The following is a 17,606-nucleotide window of genomic DNA, read 5'->3' as shown; positions in this document are numbered from 1 at the left end:
AGTCTTGCCAAGATGCTCAGAGGCAGCTCCGCTTCAGTGCAAAGTGAAAGTAATGTGCCCTGCACTCACACCCCCATCTTTCTGCATCGCAGTTCGCTGGACACCATCCCTCAAACACTGCATTGGCAGTGTGCTTGCCTGGTGCTTTCCAGTTATTGCTGTTGCAGCTGTTTCTACTGCTTTTACCCCTTCTGTCATTGCATTTAGCGCGGCTGAAGTCATAGACAAATGAATGCGCATACTTAAAAAAATCGTACATATTTATATCTTTGAAAACAGAAAATTGTGCATGGCGTTCATTTTCTCAAAACAATGCTTTCCATTATTCTAAATGAAAAATGACATATTTAACATGCTTATAGAAAATTAGTTTTATTTGTGCCAAGCTCTTTTAGTATTAAAATCTTGGTTGAGGCTTGAGAAATGTGCAATTACTGCACTGTTGCAATACATCCATCATTTTCACCATTCTATTGTAGGTTTAACCCTTGTGCTATCTTAGATGACCACACCCTTACATTGACGTATTCTTACCATGACAAAGGTGGATAAAGGTGGAAAGATTTCATGTAATCCATGGACACCAGTGAAGATCACAAATCATTGAAGAAAAAAGGTTCAGAGCACTGTTTAGTAGGTCTAGATGACCCAACTCCCAACATTAAAGTGCCAAGGATAGCACAAGGGTGAAAAAAGTCTTTGGGAGCATTCTTTTTTTCTGACTTAAATTTAACAGTTGCACAGATGTCTGACTCAGCAACAACACAGCGTTCCCATGTCACATCGGTGCAAAACGTTATAGTAGTAAACTAAATTTTAATGCTTGTGTTTGAATTTTATTTAACCTGCTTGGATTACTGCCCAAGTTTGACTTTTTACATAGGCCTGCACACTTGTTGATGATGGTAGACAATAGGGGATGCCACCACTAATTGACTTTATCGATGAATCAATTTATATGTTGCAAGACAGATCGATCTTTGTGAGGCAAGTTGTTAATCTAATTCAGGGGTGTCAAACTCATTTTCCCAGAGGGCCACATCAGCATAGCGACTGTCCTCAAAGGGCCAGATATAACATATACATGTAACTAAATGTAATGAAAATTAAATGTAACTACTCCTTAATATTAAATAACTCATTATTAATTTATTATAAATTTTTAAAGTGACAATTGCAGTCGCATAGAAAACACATGTTTACTCGTTACTTTAGCATAAATCCTTTTACATTTGATTCTGACAGGTTAGGTTATATGGACAGCGTTTAAGTCCTAATGTATAGTTGCCCAATACGATATTTCAAGTCCGATTCCCCCTAGATATGAATAAATACACACCAATTTTTTATTTTAATTTTAGGAAATTAAAAACCTTTATGCTCTCGCGGGCCACATAAAATGACACGGAGGGCCACTTTTGGCCCCTGGGCCTTGAGTTTGACACATGTGATCTATTTTAATCAACTTATACCCTTATTAAATTGTTTCAAAATGCAATAAATTGAATAAATATCGGTCTTGGAAAATACCATTTGGGTTGAGATACAGTGGCTTTATTTCATAATAACGTAAAAGCAACCAAATGCATCACAGCGGACACACATATGAACATGATCAAGCTAGTTAGCAAAGACGTGTGACCACACAGTGTGGTAGAATGTCCTAATATTGTTCTGTTTGTATCATCTTGATGAGGAAAAACTACACTGGGGTAAACTTTATGAAATGAACCAACATTGACTATGAATCGTATCGTCAACCACAAATTGTTGCTCAAATGAATCACTGCAGCCCTGGTAAACAAGTATTTTGGGGCAAGTTCCTTTGAAATCCTAATGTTATTCATAAAATTACTGCATCTGCAAATCAGCTTTTTTTATTTTTTAAATAGTTTAGTCACAGTTCTCAAAGACAGAGAAACATTGAACTGTTGTACTAGACCTAAAGGGGTAATAGTTAAACTACACACATACTCAAACATACTTACAATTTCTAAGTTGGCACACAAGTTAAACTAAAATGACACATTCTGCTCCTTAAGCCAGAAATAATTATTTTAACCAAAACATTTTCTGCAATTAGTGCTAATTTTCAGAGGCAATCACAAAGTCTCAAAGCCAAAAATAGCTTCAAGCTTAGACATGTGTCGTCATGCATCATTTGCCATCCTGATTTATCTCCTTGTCGTGCTTTGATGAGGGATTCTGAAAATGTTTCCACCACAGATTTATGCAAATATCTGTGGGTACTTATCAGTGTTGTGGAAGTTGCTTCCAACCTGTAATATATTACAGATTAGTTATTAATAGGAAGTAATGCCTTATTTACACATTTCTCTCAGAACAGTACTGCACTACTAATCCATCCAAAACCCATTCATTCATAGAGAGAACATACAAACTCCACAAAGTAAGGTCCCAGCTATGACTTCTACCAGGGCCTTGTTGCAGTGAGGGAAGAGTCTTAACCACTACATCACCATGCAGTGCATGGCAGTACATGTATAAGGCAAAAAAAAGGGTTTAATGATGAAAACTAACAATTTATTCTTGGTAAAGTAAAAAACCAAATAGAGAACCTGGGACTCGTTCACCCCACCATGACTAAAATAAGAAGGCACACAAATGCTTCCTGTTAAAAGCATGGTCTTGCTGCTTTGAGCTTTTTTTGAGCTTGACTTTTTAGGTGGTCTGTTATAATACACACATTATTAAACATGCAAATAAAATATTAGCGAAAATTCAGCAAAAAGTAGTACTTTTGTAATGAGTTACACTCAAAGCTGGGGCCTCATTTATAAAACCTTATAAAAATGCTGGATACTGTGCCCTCCAGACGCCGTAAATGCTGTAGCCTCACAACCTCGGACCGTGGCCGAAATAAAAAAGAAATGGTCGAACATCAAAGTCGAGGCATAAAAAACGTCTAGCGCTGCATCGCCAGAGTGTGTCTGCCATGGGGGGGGGGGGGGGGGGGGGCACCGGAGCGGCAGATGCAGCGGGAGACACGCGTGGTTCCTCCGAGTGCTCCGGTAACGCCGGGCCCAAAAGCCAGCAGAGGTCCAACAGGACGGCTCGGGGAAGTCGGAACCGGCTCCTAAGCCAGTCGTCCTCGTTTGCCAGCAAGTCTTCTTGCTGTCCAAATGCGTTCTCTCCGAATTCTTCCATTTGCCACATCTTCTAAGAGCGCAAGATCAGCCATTGTGCGTCATTACGCATTGTGATGGGGCATTTTATTTCCATCCATTTAATTACATCTGACAAGCTACAGATGTCGATAATAATCCACGTGGAAATGGGAAATTGTTCAGCGCAAATGTTATTTCTTGTTGCTTTGTGAATGGTTGAGACATACGCCATACATTGTTTTATCAAAGATAAAACAAACTAAAGGCATATGTATGAATACCATAATTCCGTAGCTTATGAAGAAATGTTTTAATATGAAAACAACTTTCCCCAGTGGACAATTAGTACGTCTGTCCGTCCGTCCGCACGCCCACACCTTTGTCTGCTCCGCCAGACGGACACACTGACGAGAATATCAGTTTTGTACATTATTTCGTTCTGTTAACTATATTATTTATGAGGATGAATTGCACAACATGCCAATATTGCAGAACATATTTCACTTTTCTTTTTGCAAATAAGTGTTCATTTGAATTTCTGTTGTAATTTTCGTTTGATTTTTTTTTGTTTGTTTCACTGCTGATCGATCAAACGGGTGTTCGTGTTGGCTGTTAATTGTAAGACTTGCTTTGTGAAGTCGTCATGTTATTTATGAGAGGCAGTATTGTCATTTTCTTTTTCACGTGTTTCTTCCATCTGCCGACGGTGTCGCCGTTTCTCATTTCACCCGTTTTTGTGCGAACGCCTGGGTCAGAGCTTGCGTGAAGGACCGCACATTTTTCCGTCAAGTTTGCTTTTTATAAATATCAACTACTGCGTAGAGAGTGGCGTACGCCTTCTTTTGTGCGTACGCAAAGTTTATAAATGAGGCCCCTGGTACTTATAGTCCGAGTGTGAAGTCACAGAGAAACTAGACAGACTGCTGAAGACTGTAAAGTGCATGAGCACTTTTCAGGGGCTTCTTACATTGACAATCTCCAGCTCCCATAAGTTCTTGACACACTCCAGTGTGCGGTATCCATTTGTGAGGAAATTGGGCAGATATTCGTGGAGGCCCAGTCCATCCAGCCAGGAAGCAAGAGAGGTGCTGCCATCACAGCCCAATGCTTTCACCTGTAGCAACAGAGATATGGATGAAAGCCAGAGTTGTAGCTTTTAACTTGGACTTAACGATTGAAAGATCTGGCTTCTATTTAATTTCAATGTTTCTATTTTTTCAAAACACGGATGATGGCACAACCAGCAACCAGCCAGCAGGTTGTGTGATTCCAGCCCACTGGAAAGTGCTTGGCCTCCATCAGTCCTTTAATTTTGCCTTTTCTTTTCCGTTTTTAAAAATCCCAATACTTAAAAATTGTTGGACTTCAGCAATAGTAATCATACTAACACGAGGTATATACTTCTTTCCGCATTTAGCTCAAAATATGTATGTATCTGGTTAGCTTGATTCAACTAACTTGGTAGAAAAACTCAACCCTTTTACCTAAAAGCATTCAGTCCTGGCAGGATTTGTACCTCAACTGACCATTTAGGTCAAAGTATGCTTTAGTAAAGAAAAGGCAGCATTAACCTTTATTGATTTTTCTTAATTTAAAGTTTTGACTGAACTCTAACTGATGCCTCCTTTTCACTAAGTGGTCCGGTAAGATTGGGTATTTTGAGTGTTTCCATTGTAAAATGGACCCACTAAACAGTACCAAGCCGTACCTCTTGGAGCCCCCTCCATCAGTTGTAGGTCCATTGAAAATTGGAACGGAACGGTTGGGGCAGAGCCACTGTAGCCACCCGTTGATTGGCAGAAAGTGATGACGACATTAGAAAGCGCCAATACAGTGCCCTCTAATGTTTCCAACATTTGTAGCATTCTCAGCCGCCCGAATCTTCTTTCAAACAAAATTAAGCCTGTGTCCGAATTCCCACCCTACTCCCGAACTACTGAAAAACCATACAGTGTGAAACTATGTAGTGCCCTGGATTTTAAAAGCAATTCGGACATCATGCTCACTACTTTTTCTAGTTTTATGGCGAATATGACGTCATCGATTTCATGAAGTGAAAATCTTATTGATATGAGCGTTTTGCAACGACCATTCATAAATCCATTGTGTTCTGAAGATGAAAATGTTATTTCATTAAAAAGATACTTTTAAATATGTTTTCTTTAAAAGAATTGTTCAAACGCTATGCATTGTGGTCTATATTCATTCTATCTCCAATCTAGTGAGCATCAATGTACACTGATTTTGGAATTGTAGATTCGGACAGCACTACAAAATAGCAAACACACTGTATAATGCACTATGTAGTGAGTTGTGAAGGATTTGGGACATAGCCTAAATTCCTGTTATACACAATGTACCAGAGGTAAATGAATAAGAGGACGAGCTGCTGGATGACTTCCATTGTTGTTGCTGTCGCACTACAATGACACAATGACACTCCAGCGGTTTACACCACGAATGCGCCCTGAAAACAAACCGCTCGGTGGAAGTGAGGCTCAAATGAGTCAAAACGTTTGCCAGAATTAACTGGACTGTACCGTATAACTCTTTACCCTACCATACCGTACCAGACCATAACACTCAGTGGAAACAAGGCTGAAGGATCTTACTCTGCAACTTTATGTAAAAAAGATGGAAGACCTAACAGCAACTAAATAAAAATTTTTGCATTGTTGATAAAGGTGTGCTGCAAACATTTTGTAACCTACCGAATCTTCTGCACTATAAACTGCACTTCAAAATCTCAATTTTTTTCAAAAAAGGACAGTGAGCCTTTTATTCCATAGCATCTTATATATGGATTCATTTCGGTTTTGTTTACTGATGTTGAAGCGATTTTGAGAGGCTGTTTTTTTACGTGTTGCAAACAACGTTGGGAGTAACAGGTACTATATGCCAACATAGCTAAGCTTCTAATGTGGCTAATGTGTTACAAACAAGTTGTAGAGTTACTGAATGCAGTGAATAAAGTCTGACTGACAAATTTATCTTTGACTCTTTTGTCTCTCTTGATGTGCCTTATAGTTTGGTGCGTCTTACATTTGACGTTAAGTTCAAAAATAGACCATTTATTGACGGTGCTTCTTTTAATTTGGTGCAGAAAATACAGTAATATACATTTTTGATTCTGACAAGGTTTCCCACTAAAGTTGAACTTTATAGTTTTTATCACTTTCAATGTCACTTTCACTTCACCAAGCTACTTGTGTCTATTCTATAATATAAACACATGTCAGTTTTGTAGATAAGTGATGTGATTAATAAACCATACCTTGGGCAAATTGCGTGCTGCATGAAGAATTTTCTTTCTGTGTCCCGGGTCAGTGATCCCCATGTCTCTGAGATCTTGGTCTTCCATCACGTTACTTCCCTGCATGTGCACAAACACCAGTAAAGCGCAATGACAAACTAACACGTTGACTTTGAGTATATACAGGATATGGTGCAAAACCATCCCAATGAAAAACATTTTTCTTTTATCACGTTGCACATCAAAGTCATGGAAAGATTCAAACACAATTTGCATCTAGATTTTTTCCTTCAGGTTAATTGGAGGATCAGAATATATTTTACACTGCAATGAAACTGACGCTGCTCTTAACATACATAACATTTGCACCGAGGACATGCACTTTTCAGATTAAGCAACTGACAACAGAGTAGGAGGGCAATGAAGTCAAATCAACTAAGCATGCCAAGACTAATCAATTTTATCTGTTGCGACTCGGAGAGAACAAAGCCTCCATAGCGACTGCTCCTTTTGCTGCCGTGTTTCTTTGTGGAGAAAGCATGTACATGCATATTTCAAGACATTTTCTATCAGTCGCTTGATTTAGAAGTTGGAAGAAACATGAAAATAATTGCTGTGGATCTTGAATCTATGACTGAAAATGCAGTTGTTGTCTATTCTGTTTGCACATCAGCTCACACCTCCAGTTATTTTATTGTTCTTTGTATTTGGAGAGCCATGGCGAAGTGTTTTCCTTGTGGACTGTTGCAGATTGATTCACCTGGCCAGTGTTTGTGCGTGTACATGTTTCGCAGTCTTTGCTCAGTCTGCTCTCACTGAACCGGGTTTAGAGCACAATGAAGCAGGATACACAAGTTTGTATCAGGGAGCTGTGGGGAAATTATTACTCACTGATCACGAGCATAAAGATCAAAATAAAGTGGGGTTGGACATCATGGAGGCTCATAATAGATTCTGCACTTTTATTAACACAGCTTGAAGTATGATGATGCCTCGGGAGACTCTAAAAACTTATTTCATGCTGCATTTAAAACATGTGACAGTAATGTATGGTTCAGTTCTTACATAGCTTATGAGCTATGGTAGTTTGATTTAATCTGATATGACTTGTAGATGTAGCCATGGTAGAAGTCCTTCATCTCTGCAAATGCACTCCGTTAGGGCAGTACTAAATTAGAATTGTCTACTTGATCTGCTCCAGACGAACTGTTCAGAAAATCGAATTCTGTTGCCGAAACATCAGTGGGCACAACATTAAACTTCCAAAAAAACGGGTTTGTCTGTTAAAATGAATGTGTTCAGCAACGCATAATGTCATATGAGAAAAAAGAAATGGGGCTGCGGAGTCTGATGCAATATTAATGCAGGGCAGATGCAATGGAAATGCGTGATGGGGACTTCTAGGGGTGTTCTTTACTGCACAGTTTGACTCTATGCCACATTCGTTTGGAAATTAGAGCAACAAGGCCTTATTAATAGAAGGAGAAATGTGGCGTTTTTTACTAGGATGCGGATGAGAGCATGAAGAATGATAACTGTGGATGCCCCACTTCTAGTAGCAGAAAAGGAGCACAAAATGATTATCGTCGTGTAAAAATTATGAGAATGGGCACACAAGCGGTTCATAATTTATGATACCTCAAAAGCCACATCTCAGGGAAATCGTCACATGCAGAAAGCCTTGCATTCTCCTGACGAAAGCCTGCTCTCTTGCTATGGTGAGTGGTCGCAAAGAAACTTAAGTAAGCAGAGCACATCTTCCACTATGACATCATTGCTTGGTAAGTAGAGTAAGAGACTCCGAGACTCTTGCAGTGTTATGTAAGAGAACCTGAAAAGACAGCTGAGGAAAATGCCTCATTACTATTTGCTCAACACAACAACAAACTATTGAGGGAACATTAATACATACGGTAGTTAAGTGAATTTAATGAGGCTTTAGTTGAAGGTGAACCACTGTGCTGCCCTCTGCTGATCAGCATAGGTTCCCAAAGAGTCCCACAAATGAATCCTGACTGATTGCATCTGAAGCATGTCCTCTAAAAGGGCACCATTTTTAACAGTCTCAGTGCTTGTCTAACTGCACTGACCTTTCTTTGATTTCAGCTTCTTCATTCTTCTGAATGTCCATGGGAAATCTGTCTTTTGAACAAACTATTAGACTCACGGACGCCCAGAAGACACATTAGCTATGGGATGTAAATGAATGTCGCAGCTTTCAACACAATATTTTCTATCAAAACATGCCGGTAATTCCAGCCAAATTTGACCAAAATTATTATTATTTTTTTGTTAAATGGTAATAATTATAATTGTAGTGCAATTATAAAATGAATACATCAAAATTTGTAAACGCAATAGTTTTGTTTGCTGTAGGATAATAAAACATTACATAGCAGAGAATAGGTTGGAGGAAAAATTCTTTCATGTTGCCATTTGTCTTACATTTCATTGTTTGAACTGCTAAAAACAAAGAGCATAGATATTTTGGAAAATATATATAACACTTTCTTCACAAGAAAAATCCTGCTCCATGAGACTCTTTTTTGACCATATACCTGCCAGTCCTTCACACAACTTGAGGGACGCTACGCTCTGACTAAAATTTTATGTTACAGCAGAACCCCAAATAGAACTCAAAAAACACATTTTTGCAAAGTGTGCAGAGCCGATAAAGCTGATAGGAAATTATGGCTGAGCATCACAATTTTTTGCCTTTTTGTCTAAAATACTTTAAGCCACTGAAAGATGTACCTTTGCACAAGAACGGAATAGTGGTCCTGAAGTAAAAATTACATTAACACATCACACAACGCGAAAACACATGAAAGAAAACGAATAAAAAAAGTTAAACAAATAATAAAACAACATTTTTTTAAAAATCAAAACAAAATCCCAGAAATCAAAACACAATTCCAAAAAACTGAAATGAAATAAAAATGAACTGTTTCGGAAAACAGAAGTAATTTCCAGAAAATGTAAAGGAATTTTGTTTAAAAATGAAACCAGAAAGGTAGGTATCGGCACTATTGGACATCGCTGTTTGGATGATGATGTTTGATTTTTTAAATATCGTTTTTTTCAAATGTGTCTTCAATACTGCATACTTCTAAAACTTTTGAGATTTGTACTACTATATATCACCATCCAACATCCAGCAATTTTAATTGTAGTTGTAATCTTTAACATGTTTTTGTGATGTGACTTGCACTTCAGGGCCACCGTAGAATGATGTTAGCTAAAGTACTAAAGTGTGAGCCATCCCTCATGAGAAGATTAAATATTACACACAAAACAGGTTTTGAGACAAATAAATCTAAAATTGAGTATAAGCAGTGCCCCCCCCCTCCAAATCCATTTACTGTAAGCAAAAAATATTAGTACAATGTATAGATTTTATATTTTCTTATAAAAAGTTAATCAAGAAAATGCAATATGAAATGCAGCTTGTTGCAAATTTTCTCTGGATATAGCTTTTTGCAAAGTTAATAAAGTATCAAAGCTAACTTTGAATCCTGAAAAAAAAAAAGAAAAAAATGCATTAGGCCTTACTAGTAGGTCTTTTTACAAAGGATCAAAGCTGTTCTCCCTTTGCATCTTCTCCATCAGTTACTTAAAACAGTTGACATTTTCCTCTTAGACCTGGTGATCCGTCTTCTGTCAGAACCATCTTGTGGGATGTTTTTTTCTTAAAACACGAATGTTTCCCTGGCGTGTGTCGAAGTTGTAGCTACTGGGTGTAATGAATTCTTGGTAGCTGTACAGCAGAAAAGAAAGCTGCACACGTTGTTTCCTTTCTGACAGATTGATGGACTGATGTTAGGGCAGAGACCCTGAAGGGCATTTTGTTTGGGTCTTGACTGTTCAAGAATATATTTATTCATGCAAGAAGAGACAGAAGCTGTTTGTCACCAACAGTTCAACCAAACGTAGAACAACTTTTGGTAAAAATCTGTATCAAATGTTGGGAAATTAACTGTCTTTGTGAGAACAAATCAAGAAATCGTTTGGGTTTCTTTGTCAGTTCACTGTGATGTAAGTTTAAGTTTTTTCTATTAAAAGACACAGGAGCTGCAGTGAAGTTAGTTTTCTTGCACTTTGGACAAGTGACAAAAAAACGTTTCAGTCACTCGAATGCGGTATAATTAGTTCTGGGCCATTTTATAATCAAAGGGTGAAGAAGAAATGTGTCAGAAAGGCATCTAAAGCCTTTTGATAATCAGCAATTAAATGAGTTTTAAGCATTGTTACTATTCTCTTGTTTGTCATGTTGTACACAAGTTTTTTGTATTCTAAAATGTATTGGAAAATCATGTCTTAAACTGTAAAATACAAAGGAAAAGTCATTGACATTTATGAATATTCATGACATGCAGCCTTCAAAAAGCAATTTTGTTTTTTATAATGTTTCTCTTTTAATATACTGTGCTTTGTAAAAAAAAATGAATTGTGTTAAAGCGCATTGTAAATAAAAGTAATGATGATGATGAATTACTTTTCATTTTCTTCTTATTTAGACTTGGTAACATTGTTTCTGGTTAGGATTGCTCAAAGATTTTGCCCTTTCATGATATGTTTCACCATGAACACGTAACGCTGAAAATCAGCTGCAGACTAGTAAAACAAAGTCAAAGATGAATCAACCGTTGTTGGAGCAACCTAACTTAAAGATCCTCGAAGGATGAAAGGCTAAGCCTCAAATAATGTTCTTTTCAAACAATCTTATTGCAGCTTGAAAATTTAGCTAAAAATAATTTGCCTGTGATTTTATAAGAACATTAAAGTAAAAATTAAAAAGAATTTTGTGTTATGTGTACTTTTTTCCCCAAGCTCGATGCTCTATTTCCTAAAAAGGAGGCCAAAAAAATGTACGGAGTTAAAACTGCAGCAGCAGCAATAATAATAATAATAATAATAATAATCATTTAAAATATGATTATTATTTTAGAAAATGAGATTTTTTATTTTATCATTATCTTTTTTATATAGAATTTCAAAATAAATTTAGCAGTTTCTGTTTTGAAAACACATCTTTTAATTGATCAAAAAATAATTTTGTTGTTTATTAATTCTTCCACTTTTTCATTTTTGTGATCTATTTTGCTTTTACTGTTAATTATTTGTCAATATGCGTGTACTTTGAAGTCACAGTTAAAAGTTCTGAGGGTAACTGAGCTGCAAAAATGCCTGATATTGTTTTATGAGCTGTTGATGTAATGATTTGAGCAGATTAGTTTAATAATTTGATCCCTGGTGTGCAATCATGGCAACTGGTGGCTGAATTGCCTCAAATACATCTTTGACTTTTGACTACCTCATCACCAACAGTAACAGATAATTATATAAAAAGGTTAAAAAGAAAAGAGCTGTAAATTACTTTATCCAGACATGGTCTGTTCCCAGAAACAACACTTTTATTAAAGTGTAACACTTTCCTCTGAAAAGGGTTTTGAAAGTATTGCAATATGTTTTGACATGACTCTCCTTTTTTTCCTAGACAGAAAAATAGAAGTGAGGGGAGTATTTTTCTTTCATTTTTACTGGAACACTTTGTAAAACGATGTCCTTTTTTTTTCTCTGAACCCACTGGTCTCAGATTTCTAAGTTCAGCAGTGGCAAACTGGTGTAACATACACCCCCTCGTGTTAAAAGATCTCTGTCCACATTTACGCTTTGGGCTTACTTATTTACAACCAATGTTTTTAGGGAAACATGACCCGGAAAAGTGATATTTTTAACAGTCCCTGACAACTGTGCCGTTAAGATTCTCAGAAAAGGGCTTGACAACAACGAAAAAACCCAAAACATGATAACGCTTTTAGTCAGATTTTAGATATCAGTGAAGCTGCAGCTGTCTGAAACTATTAATATGTAATCTAACATGATTGTTTGAAAAATGCAAACCATTTGCAGAATATTATGTTGACTCTTTTTTTAACTCAGTGTTTTTTTAGTAAAAATTACATAATTTGATCTTTTATTTACAAGCTAAATAATAAATTGAACAACCACAAATCTGAATGCACACATGTTAAATGAAGTTCTACTAAATGCGAGTGTGCTGTCTATAAATACAGCAGTAGAGCATGCAGCTGCAGAGGAATCATACCTTATGCAGCCTTTGCAAGTGTCTCATTAGCATCATAAGAACAGTGAGCAGAATGAGGACTAGAGGATTATATGAGTCTGTGAGCAACCGGGCAGAACGTTAGCACACTGCAGTCAACCTGCGGACTGGAGCACTGGTCATCTCGCTGTATCTACAGTAGGGGCAAGTCTGATAGCTGGATATGAGATGGTGTGTTACAGGGTGAAGAGGTAACTGCACTGCAAAGTGAAGGAAAATCATGTTATAGAAAGCTATGGAGGGTTAAAGAAAAAAATAATTGCTTTTTGTTGTCATTTGTCTTGCAGTTGGCAGCAGACCATACTCTCTAAAAGCATTCATTGGGGGGGTAGAAATATTTGTTGATTTGTGCCATGCACTGAGGTGAGGAGGAGTTGTAGAGGGAAAAGGGGAAGCGTTGAAAGGGGGAGTCGGTGAAGGAGTGGTAGAAGAAGAGGGGCAGAGCTTCTTGGAGACAAGGGTGAGTGAGGAGAGCACTGTTACACACACACTCAAAGATGCTGGCCCGACTCAGGGTCTGCCTGATGCAAAGTGGAAGCGACCCACATAGATGACATGCTGCAGGTGACTCACCATGAATCGTAGGTCATCAAAGCCATTGAGCAGAAACTTGTTCTCGTACTGCGGCAGCCCCACGTGCTCCAGCCACTCTCCCACCGGCTGGTCCAGGGCTTTACCACAGGCCCCATCTGCCGAGAGAGGGAAGCGCTTCAGCAGGGAGAAGCCGTTCAGCCGGTAGCAGCGGCACTCAGAGGACGACACATGGCATTGCCACATCATCCTCGGCCAGCAGAAGCAGAGCCGAGTGCAGCAGCACCAGGCAAGGTGGGGGGGAGACAGGGTCCAGGCCAGGGATAAGGGGGCTCCCACAGTGCAGGCGGGGGCCCGGCTAAATTCAAACACAGGAGGAGGAAAGGAAGTGCTGCAGGCACTGCTCGGGCCCTGCAGGAGACTGACTAGGCTAATCTGACACCTTACTGGTGTTAGAAAGACTGAGTGAAGATGTCAGGCGAGGGTGGAGGTAGTGCGGGGAGGAAAGCTCATCTGACGCTTGGTGGAGTTAGTTTTGTTGGACTGAGCCATGGCGGCATCATCCAACAAAGAGGGTTCACTAAGCATTCCTTTACCTAGCAGATGAGCAAGTGCGGAAAAGTGTCTCTAGCTCGTCCAGGAAACAAAACAAGGCTAATCGTTACAAATAACAAGGATTGCTGTTTTTTTTAGGATGAGGGGAAACAGGAAAAAAGATGTATCACTAAATCAGGCTTTTTCATAAACCCTACATTATTTACTTTTCCAAAAGATGTCTTTTACGCTAAAATCACAAAAATACTTCTTTAGGACAGAAGCGAGTGTTTAGTTCCCCCAGAGGGACATCGTTTTCACCACATACTTGTAAAGCTCTGGCTGAGTCCCATGGCTTCATTGGTCAACCTCTTTGAGAGCTAGGACAAGGCTCATACAATGATGGTAGCAGCATACTAAGTACTATTGAGGTACTCATGTTATTTTTGATGAAGGAATAGACATTTGCGTAAAAGCGTGTTCTGTCCTTACTCCAGAGCCACACGGAGTAACATCAGGTAGACATATTGTAAATCCTGCATCAAAGAAACAAGGGCTTGGGATTTCCACAGTGTGCCGATTCCAAAATCCTCATTGAAAATGAAATCCACGTATATATTCCTTGTTGAATCTCCTAGTAGGAAAAAACTCAGTGTCCTTGGTGGTTCCAGTGCTGCCCAGCATTCACACTCTTCAGCAGGCTGCTGTCTGTGCGGCTCCGCCAAAGAATGTGCCTCTCATCTCTCAAAGCGTTAAATCCAGGTTCACATCCAACACGCGGCAGGTGATCCTCCTGACTCTGAAGCAAGTATCACTGCAGGACCTCTGTGTGGGTCCAGGCAGCTCCTCTTTGAGGCCACCAAGCTTCGAAATCCAGTCCCAGCCCTCCCGGTTCTTCTCCTCGCTGGGTGCAGCTAGCAGCCTCTCTGTGCTCAGGGCAGAGGTTTGCTGCATCCCTTGCCTGTCTGAGACATGCAGGCAGTGCAGATGCAGTTACAGCTGCTGCTCCTGGAACACACACGCACACACTCACACACACAAGAGCGTACCCCTTACAGGGCAGAGCGTCCTGATGCCGGCCACTTCAACACAGAGCACCACAGACCTGCCTCAACCTCAGCCCCTGCTGCCACGTCCTTCCAGCATCCACGACAGGCAGAGGATGAAAAGTGATCATCCCCCCTTTTCATCCGAGCAAATCCCTCAAGCTCTTCTTTTTCACTCCCCCCTCCTCCTGGATCTCGTCTTTCTCTGCTTTCTTTCTCCCGCTCTCATAGCCCCATGCCCATGCTGTGTGATCGCACTGCAGGGCTGCTGTATGCTGCCTGATGAAGTGGGGTGCTGCTCCACGTAGCCACCTCTACCTCCCTCTCCCACTATATCAGCTCCCCTCCGTCTGCCTTTCTCTCCGTCGCTCCCTTACTCTCTCCTTCACTCCATCTAAAACACAGAGACAGATGCAAACATGCGCTTTCCTTCCCTCCATCATCTGTCTCTCTGCCCCCATCCACCATTCTGCCGTGCCCTTCTATTTCGTTCCTGCTCGTTTCTCGAACCTCACCCATATACGTCTCCCCTTCTTTTCATCCACCGCACTGATTATAATTGCACAAAGGCACTCTGAGCTTGCCAGTGGAGAAAGGGCACAAGCGTCACAGGCGAGCAACAAGGAGCCCCAAAATCATGAATCCTTTCTCCATTTTAATTTATGTTAGGATGAAAACGCCTGAAACTTCAATGTTAAACCCCAAGGGAGGTTCATTCCCTCCCTGTAGACGCTAGATAATTTGTTTCTTTCGACCAGCAAGGTGTATTGAAACAAAAAGCCATCTAGAACCCTCTCCTTCATATCCTTGTTGACGACGAAACACGGAAGACATCAAAGTTCATTACTCTTGTAAGCAAAAAACTATAACTCATTGTAATTCCAAATGTTGCCATCACTTCTACCAATTTTAGAACACACCAACAGACATTTACAACAGAAACCACAAATAAATCAATTCATTTTTCAGTTTTTTGCTCATGGTGTCCAATAGTGGAGCTATCAAGGCTCAGCTACAGGCAGAGCTTAATCACGCAGGCTTTCAAGCTTCCTGCAATCACCTCACTCGTTCCCAGATGGGTAGTCAGCCAGTCAGTTTGGCAGACAGGGCAAGAAGAGGCAATGAGAACCAAGGGAGTGAAGGGCTATTGATTCAACCTCTGCCCTAATTGGCCACCTATATGGGTGCTCCTCAGCTCAGGTAAAGGCCAGGGCAGATGCACGTCAGTTCTCCACAAGACCAATGCTCTTCATTTGAAGAGACACTGTGGTCAGATTTGCTTGGAATGAGAAGCAGATTTATGGCAAAGGAGAAGTAGGGAGGGACGGAGGGAGGGAGGGAATAAGCAAGAGACAGAGATAAGACATGAAGAAAGACTAATAGAGGAGTAGGTGATTAAGTATTTGGGTGTGATAAGATGGTAATAGGAAGTAAGAGGGATTGAAGGGGACTAATTATGAGCTTTTTCTTTTTTACACCTTCATCTTGAGCCTAACGCTACATTAAATTCTTATGACAACATTCAGACAAAGGATGGTAAAAACTAATCATCACACTGTCCAATTCCCCCTATTCATTTGGAATAACATTACTTCCAATGGTAGACCGGCCTAATCACTGACCGTCCAGTGCTTCTCCGAGGAAATCTGGTCAGTATCTCACTCGCTTTTAACAGGCTAAACCTAGCTTTTGTATTCCTTGCAAGTATTTTCACTTGTTTATATATAGCTAAGAAATGTGCTTTGATATCTATGTTCATAGGGAAAAAAAGCCCATGCTCGTCATGGACAGATTGTCATGACTACAGTCGCTAGAATTGCCAGTGGCAATTAACAACACAGCAAAATATACCCTCATGCACCACATGTGCTCTGCCCAGCACACAGTTTAATGCGCCACAGCATCACATGCCTACAGTTACAAAGCAAATCAGTCAGAAAACTCAATTGACCTAATGAATAATCTTATGTTCTATTTAAGTGTGTTTAGAATTCATTATCATAAACTCTGCTTACATTTTATAATGAAAAATGTCATCAACTCTTGATGTTTGTTACACAAAATCTTTAAACGTCCAACTCAGACACTGACATTTACTATAAACTTTATTGCAACACCTTTGAAATTATTTTAACTGATTCAAAGATATAATAAAGAAAAGCCCTAGATTTAAAAAATTGGACAGACTGCTATTGGCTGAAGCTTCAACCTATTTGGTCCTGCGGTAATCCGTCCTTGGTTTCTCGTTATCGGAGAGGGAGAAAACCCCAGCTCCTTGACAACACACCCAAGCACGGGAGAAAATGAGCTGCAAAGCCGAATTAATTCACTGAGAGTGAAGGCGTACACTTTTCCTTTAAATATCAGTGTGCGCCTGTACACAAAACCATGTAGATACCTTGTGTTACTCTTACTCTCTTTCTACTACCCCTTTTTGTAAGTTCATTTATTTGGTTTTCTCTAAGCCCACAGTCAAAGCACCTGTGATTGTCTCATATTAGATTTGACTTCAGCCCCAAAAGTGCAGAATTTAGGCAAACTAGAAGGAAAATCTTGAAATCTAACAATGACAGTGAATGGCAGTTCTTCTAACTGTGATCCATTTAGAGTTCAAGTGTTGGAACTAACTTTACTTCGAAAAACCGCAAGCGTTTTATTCTGAAGGTACTTTTGAGCGCTTCCGATAAGTCTGTAGCTTGATGTCGGTAGAATGATTAGGTTTTTTGAAGCGACACTCCCATGTTCTTTTTCTTTATATAAAAGCAAACAGTGACGTTCGGAAAAGACATTCAAAGCCTCCAGAGGTGTAAAAAGTACTCAAAAATTTTACTCAAGTGAAAGTACAAGTACTTAGGGAAAATTTTACTCAATTAAAAGTAAAAGTATCTGGCTAGAATCTTACTTGAGTAAAAGTAAAAAAGTACTCCATTAAAATTGTACTTGAGTATTAAGGAAGTAAAAGTAAAAGCAAGAAAGAAAACTAGAGA

General features: G+C 39.4%; 1 protein-coding gene across 6 annotated transcripts in view; it reads right to left on the bottom strand.

Annotated features, from left to right (window-relative positions):
• The window catches only part of LOC101168113 (ankyrin repeat and SAM domain-containing protein 1A), a 29,764-nt gene extending 14,619 nt beyond the window's left edge, over positions 1–15,145 (bottom strand). For 2 of the 6 annotated variants that reach the window (XR_002290222.2, XM_011475016.3), the window contains exons 1-3: positions 13,082–15,142; positions 6,403–6,501; positions 4,096–4,242 (exon numbers count right to left, since the gene is read on the bottom strand). Coding sequence is in view for 4 of the 6 variants with exons in the window: in XM_011475016.3 (XP_011473318.2) it covers positions 4,096–4,242; positions 6,403–6,501; positions 13,082–13,288 (453 nt within the window). In the remaining 2 variants the exon portion in view is untranslated. Of the gene's footprint in view, positions 1–4,095; positions 4,243–6,402; positions 6,502–13,081 lie in introns of all 6 variants that reach the window. The other 4 variants (XM_020703256.2, XR_002290223.2, XM_011475020.3 and 1 more) reach the window with 4 other exon arrangements.
• Between the last annotated feature and the right edge of the window lie 2,461 nt (positions 15,146–17,606).

This window comes from Oryzias latipes, chromosome 5 (genome assembly GCF_002234675.1).
Source record: "Oryzias latipes chromosome 5, ASM223467v1".
Taxonomy (NCBI): Eukaryota; Metazoa; Chordata; class Actinopteri; order Beloniformes; family Adrianichthyidae; genus Oryzias; species Oryzias latipes.
The sequence above is the reverse complement of the archived record's forward strand: the minus strand, read 5'-3'. Positions and strand labels throughout refer to the sequence as shown.